We start from the raw sequence: 14,099 nt of genomic DNA on the forward strand, positions 1-14,099 counted from the left end.
ACATCCCCACTGGGAATTGAACCACAACCCAGGCATGACCTCCTATCAGGGGTCTTCAAACTACGGCCCACGGGCCACATGCGGCCCGCAGAAGAGTCTGATCCGGCCCGCCAGGTTTTTTGGGCAGTGAACGCAGTCGAGGTGTTACAGTAGGAATTAGTAGTTCATATAGTCCGGCCCTCCAGCTCTCTGAGGGAGCGTGATCTGGCCCCACTTTAAAAAGTTTGAGGACCCCTGTGACCTAGTTCATTGATCGAAAATCAATTACTGAGCCAAGCTGGCTGGGCCTTTATATAATTTAATAATATTCCCACCTCATTAATATTCTTATAAGATCATTTATTAACAGAGATATTTATCTTATGTATATAGCATAATTTACTTAATCTTCAACCTCTAAGGAGCATTTAGAACATACTGACTTCTGTTTATTATAAAGAGCATATATAATTCTCATAGAATATTTGAAATAAAAATGGGTTTAACTTTTCATGATTTAAGGCATAGAACAAATTTCTGTTGTTCTTTGAATAACAATAAAGCAAATCTATACAAATAAAAGTTAGCAATTTTATTGTCAATTTGAGCTGATGCCAAAAATCCAAGTCTTAAATGTCAATATTTCTTCCCAGATATGAACTTAGAATCTTAAAACTATGTTCCATAAAACACTAATTCAGATGTTACATTCTGAAATGAGTTTCATAAAAAAACCAATATATTAGATAAATATTGCTTATTATAATTTTCTCTTTAAAATATGTATAGGCACACAATGTATAGGCTCAGACAAGTCCTGCAGCAAATTTATTTATTAATACTTAGCATGGTATTTTCCAAATTTATCTGACCATATACTATCAATTATTACCATTAATTAGTTCTATAAAAAGCATACTTTGAGAATTCTAATCTAGGCAGTTCAAGGAAATGAGTTTTTCTGAACAAGTTATCCATTTATTTATTTTTAAAAATATATAATTTTATTTCTTTTTTCTTTTTTTAGGGAAAGAGGAAGGTAGAGGGAGAGAGAGGGAAACATCAATGAGAGACAAAGGTCCATCAGCACTCAACCAACTGAGCCACACAGGCCAGGGCTATCCATTTAATTACTTAAAAAGGTCTGACATGTATAATTTGAAAAGGCATAAGTATCTTATAAATATGAAGTATTATTTTTATTAATTCTTAAGATTTTTATCCTGCTAAAAACAGTGCAAGACATTTGAGTATAAAACTGGGACATAATTCTAACAGACACTAGAATTGACCAAATTCCTAAACTTTGGCAGTATATTTGGTGTTTAACACCAAATCGCTAGAATGTTTAGCTACATTTCTTTCTCAAAGTGTCACTACTAAAAAGAACAAGTTGAATTTTGATTCAAGATTTTTACTATAACTTAAGCTCTTGGTAAGTAGTAATCATAATAGAATCTATCAGTTAGGTTGTTCTATTGATTCAATGAAGTCATTAAAGCAGAGAAACAAAAGTCATGCTCAATAAGCATGAGCTATTTTTAAAAATATATTTTTGTTGATTTCAGAGATGAAGGAAGAGGGAAAGGGAGAGAAAGAAACATCAATGATGAGAATCATTGATTGGCTCTCTCCTGCACGCTCCACACTGTGGACTAAGTCCACAATCTGGGCATGTGCCCTGACTGCAAGTCAAACCATGACCTTCTGGTTCATAGGTCAATGCTGAACCACTGACTGAACCATGCTGGCTAGGCAAACATGAGCTATTTTTAAGGATATTTTTATTTTACTCCTTTGACTAAATCATTTTACTTTTCTGAGTTTTATTTTTTGTATGTACAGTATCTATAATAATAAAAGCATAATATGCTAATTAGATCAGACGTCCTTCCGGATGAAGCCAGGGCTGCAAGGGAAGCCCGGATCCTGGGTGCCAGAGGGAAACCGGTGCCAGCAGCTGGGGAAGGAAGGCTTACTCTTGCACAAATTCCGTTTATCGGGCCTCTAGTAAAACATAATATTCATTGTAAGCCCTTCAAACCTCTTTAGCTAAGGAAACAAAACAAAGCTAAGAAATCCTCAAATTAAATCATAAACCAACTAGATATATATAAACTAATTTGTATACAAAATTATACTCATCCTCTGGAATCTTTTTGTTTTGTTTTCTTTTGATAGTTTAGTAACATTTCTATGTTTAAATCTACAAGGAGCTCTGCTACACCTTTCCCCTCCGTTGCCAAATAATTATCAGGTGGTTGTGCAGTGACTGCTCAATCTCCAAATATGGTCAGGTAAGTTCCCAGGGAGTCAGGGCCTCTCTGCACAGGTTGCTACTGTTAGGATCTCTTTGCATAGGGTGAATGCTTTGTGTAAATCATAAATAACATTTTGCATTCAATGTAGCAACATCATTCAGTGAGACATAGGGTTATATACTGGAAGGAATACCAGCTTCCATGTTTGGAAATCTGGATCCTAATCTTATATCTACCATTTATCAGCAATATGACACTATAGAAATTATTTAATTTCTGAGCCTTAAGTATCTCATATGCTTGGTCTAAAGAATACTTGTTCTCGCTCTTTGGCCATTGTGAAGAACAAATGAGATAATATAGTGAAAAGACTTTGACAATTACAAGGTACTATACAAATATAGGGAAGTATACATTATTTTATTTTTATTTCACCATAGTAGTTAGGAAAGAATACATATACACCCCTCCAAAAAACATTGGAACAGAAAATCTATGACCTATTCAAATCATAAAGTTGGTCTCAGAAGATTTAATTGCTAGACTAGGATCTTTTGGAGATTTCCTTAAATAGAAAATCTTTAAGACAACACAGAAATTCATCTGTTTTATTTTTTTTACCCCTTTTAATTTATCTTGCTTTTAAAAAAATTGTTCTAGAGTGTCTAGCACAATATAAAAGTTTAGGAAAGCTATAATAAGTTTGAATTATTTTGAGATAAGAAATTCCTGTATTATGATTTTTACAATTATAATTTTTTTGTTTAATATAATTTTCTCAAATCACCCCATTTAGAACAGAAAAATCAGTAGAGATGTTTTAACTAATTTTTTTTTCATTTAAAAAGCAGTATTCAAGGTTTGAAGCAGAAGAGCTTTAAGAAAACAAATTGATAAAAGATAAAAGAGTGTAATGTAGGGATTAAAAGTTCTGGCTGTTAGAGCCAAATACAATTTGGATTTGAATCTCAACTTTGCTCTATCCTAGCTCTGTAAACTTGAATAAATCCTTAATTTCTATGAGTATCACCTTTCTTCCCTCCTATAGAGTACATAAATAATTCATGTAACCAAATTTACAGAGTGCTTACTTTGGGCTGGGCATTTTAATGCATTCTCTCATTTAATCTCTTCAAATTTTTACAAAATAGCTTCAGTGCCTGTCAAAATCTGACAAGATAGCTTACAGTGCCTGTAAGATTTTAACAAGAATTAGATATTATTTCACAAAATAGCTGAGCTTTTTTCTTAAAGGAAGTTTCCAGTGTGGGGTGGAAAGATGGTTGCCCCTCAGGAAGTGTCATTACCTTAATTTTATCATAAATGCTAAACTGGGTTTACACTAGCTGATCAGTCCTTTCCTTGGAACAAAAATACTCAAAACCCAAACCTAAAGGAGAAAATATGTTCCTTTCTGAATAATTTTTTATAACACACACACATACACACATCTTTACATCAGGCGTACAGGGAACAAACACTATAGTGTCTCTCCTATACCTAACCGTTTTTCTGTTTAAACAGAATCCTTTTTGCCTTCATTTTCATGGGCTGTTCCAGAACCCGTGCTTTTGTGTTTTGTCTTTTACAAATATTTTTTTAAAAAATATGTTTTTATTGACTTTATTGAGAGAGAAAAGGAGAGATAGAGAGATAGAAACATCAATAAGAGAGAAACATCATTCATTGGTTGCCTCCTGCCAGCCCCCTACTGGGGATTGAGCCCACCACCTTGGCATGGCCCTGACAGGGAATGGAACTGCCATCTCCTGGTTCATGGGTCAATGCTCAATCACTGAACCACACCAGCCAGGCTGTGCTTTTTTAAATAACCAAAAATTCATGGTCTACTTGAGAAGTAATGATTCTTCAGGATTAATTTTGAACTGTGTTCTGTAAAATGGTCATTCTTAAAACTCCCTTTTCTTAATTCTCAGATAAAAAACAAAACAATTTTAAATATAGAGAAAAGAGTCTAACTGTATATGTAATGGTATTGCCTCCATTGTGGGAGTTTTTAAGTCTATTTTTAAAAAACAAAAAGTTTTTAGAACCAAGATGACGGCATAGATAAATGCTGGTGCAGCCTCCCACAACCACATCAAAATTACAATTAAAATACAGAACAACCATTATTCAGAACCACCTGAAAGCTGGCTGAATAGAAGTCCAATAACTAGAGAAGTGAAGAAGAAAGCACATTTAGACTGGTAGGAGGGTGGAGGTGAGGAATGGGCTGGTCTGACACCCATGTGTGCTGTTTTTTTTAATTGGGAGGGAGATCATCTTTGTGGAGACTGCCCGTGAGGATCAAGCGGTCCTGGCCCCACAGTAGCCCCCCAGCCCAGGGTTCCAAAGCTGGAATGAGAAATCCCCACAACTACTGGCTTTAAAATCCAGCCTGGATTGTGGCTGAGTTACATAGAGGCTGCTGGAGACCCAGGTGTGCCTCTTAAAAGGCCGGCACACAAACTTATGTGGTCCCACTTCTAAGCTCCAGCACTGGGGGACCTAAACAGATGGGGAGGAACTAGATTGTCTGGCATCAGGGCAGAGGTGGCTTTCTGCCAGACTGGAGATGATTTCATGGGTCATTGTTCCTGTGTTGGGACCACCCCTGTCACAGAGCTGGCTGGCAACCATATTTGAATCTCCATCAGCCTGGCTTGCATGATTTGCTCTGCTCTGGGGATTCCCTGATACCCTACCCCATTCAATTTGCTGCCATACCCAAGATGTTTGCAGCAGCTTTTCCATAGGAATGGTCTGTCCTGACTTAGGCTTCAGACTTTGATAAAATCTCACAAACAAGCTGCAGCTGGTAACAGCATGCCCCAAGCCTATAAATAAAAGGCTCAAGTCCCAGCACTAGCCTGCCATGCTTCATAGCTGGGTGTCACCTGGGCACCTCCACGCCCAATACAAATAGCAAATAGCAGCTGTCTGGATCCCTCTGTAGCTCCTGCTGAGTGGCCCCAGGTAGTGGCCGACTTTACACCTGCCTTGAGGCCCTAGAGCCAGTGCACCCAGTTAACAGCTTCAGACCATAGCAGATTACAACTCTACACATCCACAAGTGGCACTCAAGTGGCAGAGTCAGTGAGTACCAAAGCCCCACTAAAGCCAGTCTTGCTCCATAAGAGTGTTCCCTGCACAGTAGCTCTCCCACTGTAGTTGCAGCTGGTCCTCACAGCTCATTGGCCTAGAGGTCAACTCCTCTCAGTGATACCAACAGCAATCAAGGCTCAACTACAAGAATGTGCACACAGCCCACACTGGGGCATTCTTAAGAGTGTCCAGCTCAGATAACTAGGCAGGCTGAGGCACTGTGTCTACCAATTCCAGGAGACATAGCAGCTCTACCTAATACATAGAAACAGACACAGGAAGTATCCAAAATGTGGAGACAAACATGTCACAAGTGAAAGAAATGGAAGCAAGCAAACACTGGAAACAGAGTTCAAAACCATGGTTATAAGGTTATTCAGAGATCTTCATTAGGCTTTTAAGGATCTTGGTAGAATGTCAAAGATATGAAAAAGGACCAGTCAGTTTAAGCACACACTAACTGAAATAAAGAATATTTTACAGGGATTCAACAGTAGAGTAGAATATTCTAAGAATCAAATCAATGATTTGGAGTATGAGGAGCAAAAAGAAAAAAAAAAGAATCCAAAAATATGAAGATAATGTAAGGAGCTTCTGGGGCAACTTCAAGCATACCAACATTCACATTATGGGGGTACCAGAAGGAGAGAGAGAGCAAGATATTGAAAACCTCTCTGAAGAAATAATGACAGAAAGCTTGCCCTATTTGGTAAAAGAAATAGACTTACAAGTCAAGGAAGCACAGAGATACAAACAAGAATCCAGAGAGGTCCACAAAATGCCAAGTGTTAAAAACAAAGAACCTTAAAAGCAGCAAGAGAAAAACAGTTACCTACAGGGGAGCAGCCATACAACTGACAGTTGATTTCTCAACAGAAATTATGCAGGCCAGAAGAGAGTGGCAAGAAATGTTCAAAGAGATGAATAACAAGGACTTAAAACCAAGATTACTCTACGCAACAAAGCTGTCATTTAGAATTGAGGGTCAGATGAAGAGCTTCACAGGTAAGAAAAAGCTAAAGGAATTCATCATCATCAAAGCAGTATTACATGAAATGTTGAAGGGAATGCTTTAGGAAGAGGAAGAAGAAAGAAGAAGGAGGAGAAGAGATAAAAATATCAACAATAAAATGGCAACAAATACATATCTATCAATAATTGAATCTAAAAATCAAAATAAATGAACAAAAAATCTAATGAACAGGCCTAGCTGGTTTGGCTCAGTGGATAGAATGTCAGCCTGTAGACTAAAGAGTCCCAGGTTGAATTCCAGTAAAGGATACATGCCTGGGTTGTGGGCTTGATCCCCAGGAGGGGATGTGCAGGTGGCAGCCGATTAATGATTCTCTCTCATCATTGATGTTTCTATCTCTTTTCCTTTCCCCTTCTCTCTGAAATAAATTGTGTGTGTGTGTGTGTGTGTGTGTGTGTGTGTGTATGTGTGTGTATTTTAAATCTAATGAACAGAATAAACTGGTGAGTGAAATAGAATCAGAAGCATGGAAGCATGGAACAGACTTAAAAATCTCAGGGTGGGAAGAGATTAACCAAAGATCTTACCTATGGACACAGATAGTAGGGGAGTGGGAGGCAGAATCTAGTGGAAGTGGGTAATGGGGGAGGAAAGGGGACATCTGTACTACCCTCAACAGTAGAGATTTAAACTATTAAAAAAAATTTTTTAAAGCCATGTTACAGTTTTAGAACTGAGTCATTAAAAATAATTCATGCACCCTAGCCGGTTTTGCTCAGTGGATAGAGCGTCGGCCTGCGAACTGAAAGGTCCCAGGTTCAATTCCGGTCAAGGGCACATGCCTGGGTTGTGGGCTCGATCCCCAGTGGGGGACATGCAGGAAGCAGCTGATCCATGATTCTCTCTCATCATGGATATATCTATCTCTGTCTCCCTCTTCTTTCCTCTTTGAAATTAATAATGATAATAATAAATTCATGCTTATCAATCTCCTCTGTATTAAATAATTATTTATGAGCATTTTATTTTAAATGATGTAGGTTTTAATTCTGGTTTTACCATCAATTAGCTGTTATGATCTTGATCTTAATCAACCTAGGTCTCAGTCTACTCAACTTTGAAAAGGACTAAGATTTGATGATCCTTCTCAACTCTTAACTTTTACGATTATTACCCCTTTTCTGTAGTTGGCAGTAAAAAATGGGGACATATGAAATGTTAGACCTAAAAGATTCAAAGAATTAAATTGAGGTATATGATTTCTATAGAAACTATGCCTTTATGTATTTTCTGACAATATTTGTTATGAGTATGGTCAAATGTGACCTGAGAAATTCACATAGTTGCAAATATCTCATTAATATGAAAAGAATTAATATGAAAAGAAAGATACAAATTTAAAAATAAAAGGTGAAGGGAAATTAGTTTATTAATTTAAACAAAGTATTTTTTTTTAACCTCTTATGATATTTAAGAACCAATTTTCAGGTAAACTAACTTAAACCAAAAGTTTATTTATTATTGTAGATTTTCCTTAATAAAGTTGGAAATCAATATTCAGCAATTAAGGAAAAGTAAGCCATCAATTTATGTTGCCATTTAAAGTGACAAATATAAGTTATAAGGTATTATGATTATTAAATTTTTTCTTTGTATCTAGAAAGAACATACACAATTTGGTAAAATGAGGAAATGAAAAGCAGCACATGAAGGTTGACTTCCACGGGAATCACAACCTCCTAAATATATATGATGGACATTGAGAGAATCAGTGGGAAAGTTTCTTCTTAAGTGTACAGTGTATGAAGCAGCAAAATACTGTCTTCATACACTTGAGAGAGAGATTTTCTGGTGGGTAAGATGTAGCATTCACAATGGCGAATTCCAGAGATAAAATAGTCTACATGGGAACTTGCAATTTTCTACCCTTAACATCAATAATCATCCAAACTTCCAAAAGGGTTGGTAAAATATGAATTTCACCAGAAAAGGTTGATGAAATTCAGTGTAGATAGTCTTGAATTTCAGATACAAAGAAAATAAATTCCATTTAAAAGCTCAAAAATGTCATAATCATAAAAAAAACTTTAAATTCCGTGTTTGATATGCAAAATAGAATGCATATTAAACATTTATTCATTACTTAACAAATTTTATTTTTAAAAGTTTTCCCACTTTTATTTTTACTAATTCTTTAACATAGGGGGGCTGAACAAGTGCACTTTAAAAATTCAAAATCTTAGTAATATAAACGTGTTTTCCAATTGAAATTTATATATTTTTAAATTTATATAAACTGTGAATTTCTATTCACTTGAAAAGAAATAATACCTAGACAACTATTTATTTCTATGCTCTGAAAGAGCAACATCATCTTGTCATTAGCCAACCTATTATTTCTCTTCTCCCCCCCCCCCCCTTTTTTTTAAACATATGTTCTTTCTCTTTTTAATTTTTCTTCATTTTGGGAAAAAGAATACTAACTTCTTATTAATATAAGTAGCCTCATAGATATAAACTTATAATTGGTAAGAAACATTGCAGAAACAAATCCTCTATGTATTCTTTTCAAGTTTCAGGTGCCTTCATGCTGCCCCCTGCGACCCAATGTCTTCATTAAAAATTGTCCCTAACTTTCAACCTTTTCTCTTTTCTTTACTCTCCCCATCAAAACCTACCAGGCCAGAGATCCAGACCAATAGAGTTTTCCTCTACCAGACAAAGGATAAACAGGCTAAAATAAGAAAGAGGTAGTTCCTTCCTATTTTTAAAAAATGTTTTTATTGATTTCAAAGAGAGGAAGGAAGAGGAAGAGAGAGATAGAAACATGAATGATGAGAGAGAATAAGCGATCGGCTGCCTCCTGCACAACCCAGGCATGCTCTAGGAATCGAACTGTGACCTCCTGGTTTATGGGTCAACACTCTACCACTGAGCTACACTGGCTGGGCATTCCTTCCTATTTTTCCCATCAGCATTTTCTTGCCAACTACAAGCATTTGAACTAGAGTTCTGTGGACAGTGACTCATATCTAGATTCAGTCATTGTGCTGGTTCCAAGATACCATCAGGGGTTTACCTTTTCCAGGCTCTACACCACAAGTTACACTTTCCTCTCTACCTCTATTGAACTTTTAGTTGGTATTCCCAAATGCCATGCATTTATTCTTCTTACCTATGCTCACAGTGCCTTCCTGTTTTTCAAGGCTCTGGTCAAAATTACCTTCTCCATGAATTTTACCCCAATTCCCAAATGCTGTTCTGGTCTCTCTTTAATCCTCAAAGGCTCAGTACAATGTTTTTGTTGTTTGTTTTGTTTTGTTTTGAATATAGTTGAAGCTTTCTAAAGATTTATTTAATAAGCAATGAGCAGATAACAAACTTTCACTCTTGGGAAAGCTATTTGATTTGATGACTTTGTTCAATAGAGTACCTGTAGGGGACAAAGGAAGACTCTAATACTACAATATTAATGCACCTGCATGGGGTGATCTTTTTAATTCCCATCACACTGTGTAAGGCCTATTTTGATCCCTGAAATTAGAGATGTCTATAGAAAAATGAACTTAAACTTATATTGAGTGCTTATGACATGTTAGGCACTATTCTAGGTGCTTTAAATGCATTAATTTATTGTGGTCTCACAAAAGATAGTTGAGGTTGGTAATACTACCTTTTTCATAGAAGAAACTGAGGATTTGACAAATCAGTAGTTGGCCCCAGGTTATACATGCAGAGGTGTTTACATATTTCTAAGGGTAAAAGATTCTTACCCACTAGGAAAAGAGTTATGTCCTAACAAATAATTTTGAGGTGCTTTAAATGCATTAATTTATTGTGGTCTCACAAAAGATAGTTGAGGTTGGTAATACTACCTTTTTCATATTAAGGTATACACTTAATATGTATAAAGGACAGAGCTAGTAACTCAGATCAAAGTTATGCCCTTCAAGTGTTCTCTTAGCTTTAATATAAATGTGCATGGAGAGGCTTCTACTTAGCTATTCTAGAAGTTTTTTTGTGTTTTTTTTTTTTTTTAAATAAACCTTGTCTAGCCAAAACCGGTTTGGCTCAGTGGTAGAGCGTCAGTCTGCGGACTGAAAGGTCCCAGGTTTGATTCCGGTCAAGGGCATGTACATTGGTTGTGGGGATGTCCCCGGTAGGGGGTGTGCAAGAGGCAGCTGGTCAATGTTTCTCTCTCACCAACGTTTCTAGCTCTCTATCTCTCTCCCTTCCTCTCTGTAAAAAACCAATAAAAATATATTAAAAACACACACACAAAAAAAAACCTTGTCTATAGAGTAAGCTTGGAAATTGTGATCACATAATCAAACAAAGCTGTGAGAGAGATTCAGTGTTGACTATCTGTTAATATGTGCAAGAGTTGAATGTCTTGCCCCAGCCTGGTGGCTCAGTTGGTAGGCGTATTGTCCCATACAACAAAAAGGTTGCAGTTTTAATTCCCAATCAGGTTACATGCATGCCTACCGTATGTTGCCAGTTTGATCCTGGTTGGGGCACATATGGGAGGCAATTGATCAGTGTTTCTTTCTCACATTGATGTTTCTTTTTTCTCTCCCCCCTCTCTCTAAGTCAGTAAACATATCCTGGGGTGAGGATTAAAAAAGAAGTTGATTGTCTTACAAAAAATGTGAAGGAATGTAGGATTCTGCCAAATTCAATGATCTCTAAATCTTATATCCTATAAGATTAAGAAAAAAAATCCTAATTATTTGTCAACTGAAGTAGCCACTTGTGTGGGGCCCAAAGACTAACTTGGCTTGAAAAAGGAAAGATATGACAATATTTTAGGCATCTAGGCTTTGGCTCAGCATGTCACATCAGTGTCTCAGACAAGGATCTAGTGTTCTAACCCAAACCTTTGCTCATCAAGAAACCTCAATAAGCTGAGAAGGCAGACCAAAATATTCACTTGGGAAGGCAACACTCAAAATTATTTGTTAGGACATAACTCTTTTCCTAGTAGGTAAGAATCTTTTACCCTTAGAAAGATTTAGAATAAGTATGGAAATGTTTTTTAGTGTAGGTAATTATTGTTTAAGAACATTTGACATATTGGAATATGAGGTAAGCCTATCAGAACTTCTACTAAGTTAAAAATGTGTTAAAACATTAAAGGTGCTTTAAAAGTCATCATACTTAGAAGTTAAATTTATCATATATATATGACTTTCTTAACTTTTTGACAATGCTTACTAGGTACAAAAGGAGGCAATTATGTTCAGTACATTTATAAATGCAGTATAAAAGTTGAGAGGTGTTTACTTAAATGGTGCTACAAATTAAACCAAATTTTAAAGAATCAGGATTTCTAAATAAGATAAGACATGTAAACTAAATTTAAAAACATAAGAAGTACCTTTGGATATATAACTTTAATAAATTTCATAATATGTTTTAAAAAGCATATTAATTTTTTCAATATACAAGGACATAAAGTAACTTACAACTTAAGAGCAGCTATTGCTGTCTTCTTCCAGCTCAATTTGGTGTTCATTAAGCAGTTATATTAATGTTTCACCACACAGAATTTGGTTTGACAGTTCCATTATTCTTTGTTCTTATAAAGGAGACCCAGAAAGCTCCCTCCACTTTTTACCATGTGAAGACAAAGTGAGAAAATGCAGTCTAGCCCAGCTGGTGTGGCTCAGTGGTTGAGCGTTGTCCTATGAAGCAGGAGGTCAACAGTTCTTTTCCTTGTCAGGGCACATGCCTGGGTTGCAGGCTCAGTCCCCAACTGTGTGTGTGGGAGGACGCGGAGAGGGGGCAGCGTGTACGAGACAGCCAATCTGATTCTCCGATTCTCTCTCATAATTGATGTTTCTCTTTTTCCCTTTCCCTTCCTCTCCGAATCAATAAAAAAAATATAAAAAAAGAAAATGGCCATCTATGAATCAGGAAATGGGTCCTTGATTTTGGACTTCCTAGCTTCCATAAATGTGAGAAATAAATTTCTGTTGTTTATAAGCTACTTAGTCTATGGTATTCTATTAAAGCAGCCTGAACAGACTAAGACAAAAATCGTTCCATATATTTGTCATCCAGTATAGTAGCCAACTAGCTGGGGCCAGGTGTAGCTAATGAATTTTTAATTTTAATTAATTTAAATTTCCATCGCCAAATGTGTCTAGTGACTACTATACTGGACAGCACAGTTCTGGCAGTTTTAAGCCACTTAAAATTATCTGAGTTTATTATTATATTGGGGTGGAATAACTGCCTTTGATACAAGACCACACCAGCCCAAACTTACTCTTTAGAACAGCTTCTCTCGTGGTATGAAAGAAGAGGCTTCTGGAAATGTTAAGGACATTGAATTTGCTGATTGCTTTTTGCTTATCTATGTTGGCAGTTTGTTTCTTGGACTTTATTTTTTAATGGAAACTGAGCAAAGGCTGTAAGAATGAGAAATTTCTTGTCTCAGAGCAGTGAAGAAATTAAATAATTGGAAAGGTCCTCTTCACTCCTTGGCACATTATAGTGTTTTTCAATTGGGGTTTCTGACCTCTTTCTTGGAGGATGGAGACTTCCAGTGGATTAGAGCAGTGGCTTGAGTTTCAGAACTAATTATAGGTCTTTGGCATAGCAGCATCTCTTTTTAGTCTCATTGAAACCATTCATTATTAATGAGTGCAGAGCATTAGTGGTCTGTAGGATAAAATCTTGAGAAAACCAGCAAAATGCCACAGATACAGACATCTTTTTCAGATATAAATTACTACTGAACACAACTAAATTCTATATTTCACTGCTTTTAAACGTAATTTACAAATTATTTATTGCTTTAAAAAAAGTTAAAATACACACATATATGAATTGTTGGCAAATAAGTCTCAAATATGGTATTCATGCTGAGGGCTTCAAGTCATTGCTGAACTCTTCCCTTTGCTTGCTTTCTTTTCAATTGAATGTATTGAGGTGACATTGGTTAATAACATTATATAGGTTTCAGATGTACAATTTTATAATACATCATCTGTATATCATATATTCACAACCCCAAGTCAAGTGTTCTCCCATCACCATTTATCTCCTCTTCTATTTTCCCTTACATCCTTTCCCTCTGGTAATCATCATACTATTTCCTGTGTCTATGAGGTATTTCTTTGTTGTTTTTGTTTAATCCTATCATCGTTTTCACCAGTCCTCCAATCCTACCCACACCTGACCATTGTCAGTCTGTTCTCTGTTTCTATGAGTCTGTTTCTATTTTGTGTCTTTCTCTGACTGACTCATTTCACTTAGCATATGTTTTCCAGATTCATCCATGCAGTTGCAAAGGGTAAGATTTCCTTTTTTTTTTTTTTATAGCTGAGTAGTATTCCATTGTGTAAATGTATCAGAGGTTTTCAATGAGGGTACCCTGACGACCCTATTTAATATTGCAATGTGTATTTATTCATATAGCTGTCAAATGTTAAATGACACTCCTTAAAGTTTGGCATATTGCAAAGCTAACATATTTATCATGGCAGGTAGCACCTGGTGCTCCAGAGCAGTGTTTCAAAGAGTGGTCCCTGGACCAGCATCATCAGCAACATCTGGGAGCTTGCTGGAAATGCAACTTCGTAGGTTCTACTCCAGACCAGCTGAACCAGAAGCCGTAAGTGTGAGGCCCAGCTGACTGTTTTAGGTGATTTCAGTGCATGCCAAAGTTTGAGATCCATTGATCTAGACTCTAGAGTATGTTGAATGTCCCCAAAATATCCCAGAGGTGAAAACATCTCCAGGTTGGTAAAGATTGAAACATTGTGTAC

At 36.4% G+C, this 14,099-nt stretch overlaps 2 protein-coding genes across 7 annotated transcripts in view; one reads left to right on the forward strand and one right to left on the reverse strand.

Moving 5' to 3' along the window:
* Nucleotides 1–14,099, reverse strand: part of EPC1 (enhancer of polycomb homolog 1) — a 105,119-nt gene that overhangs the window by 84,242 nt on the left and 6,778 nt on the right. The window lies entirely within an intron of this gene.
* LOC311618793 (uncharacterized protein) overlaps nucleotides 1–14,099 on the forward strand; it is a 78,130-nt gene that overhangs the window by 8,138 nt on the left and 55,893 nt on the right. The window contains exons 5-10 of one of the 6 annotated variants that reach the window (XM_084876422.1): nucleotides 1,007–1,121; nucleotides 2,161–2,276; nucleotides 3,765–3,820; nucleotides 5,820–6,353; nucleotides 12,219–12,281; nucleotides 13,818–13,945. In XM_084876422.1, coding sequence (XP_084732548.1) covers nucleotides 12,222–12,281; nucleotides 13,818–13,945 — 188 coding nt within the window. In that variant the 5' untranslated portion in view covers nucleotides 1,007–1,121; nucleotides 2,161–2,276; nucleotides 3,765–3,820; nucleotides 5,820–6,353; nucleotides 12,219–12,221. Of the gene's footprint in view, nucleotides 1–1,006; nucleotides 1,122–2,160; nucleotides 2,277–3,764; nucleotides 3,821–5,819; nucleotides 6,642–12,218; nucleotides 12,282–13,817; nucleotides 13,946–14,099 lie in introns of those variants that run through there. The other 5 variants (XR_014794361.1, XR_014794362.1, XR_014794363.1 and 2 more) reach the window with 5 other exon arrangements.

The sequence above is a fragment of the Pipistrellus hanaki genome (assembly GCF_964339955.1).
Source record: "Pipistrellus hanaki genome assembly, chromosome: 1".
Classification (NCBI taxonomy): Eukaryota; Metazoa; Chordata; class Mammalia; order Chiroptera; family Vespertilionidae; genus Pipistrellus; species Pipistrellus hanaki.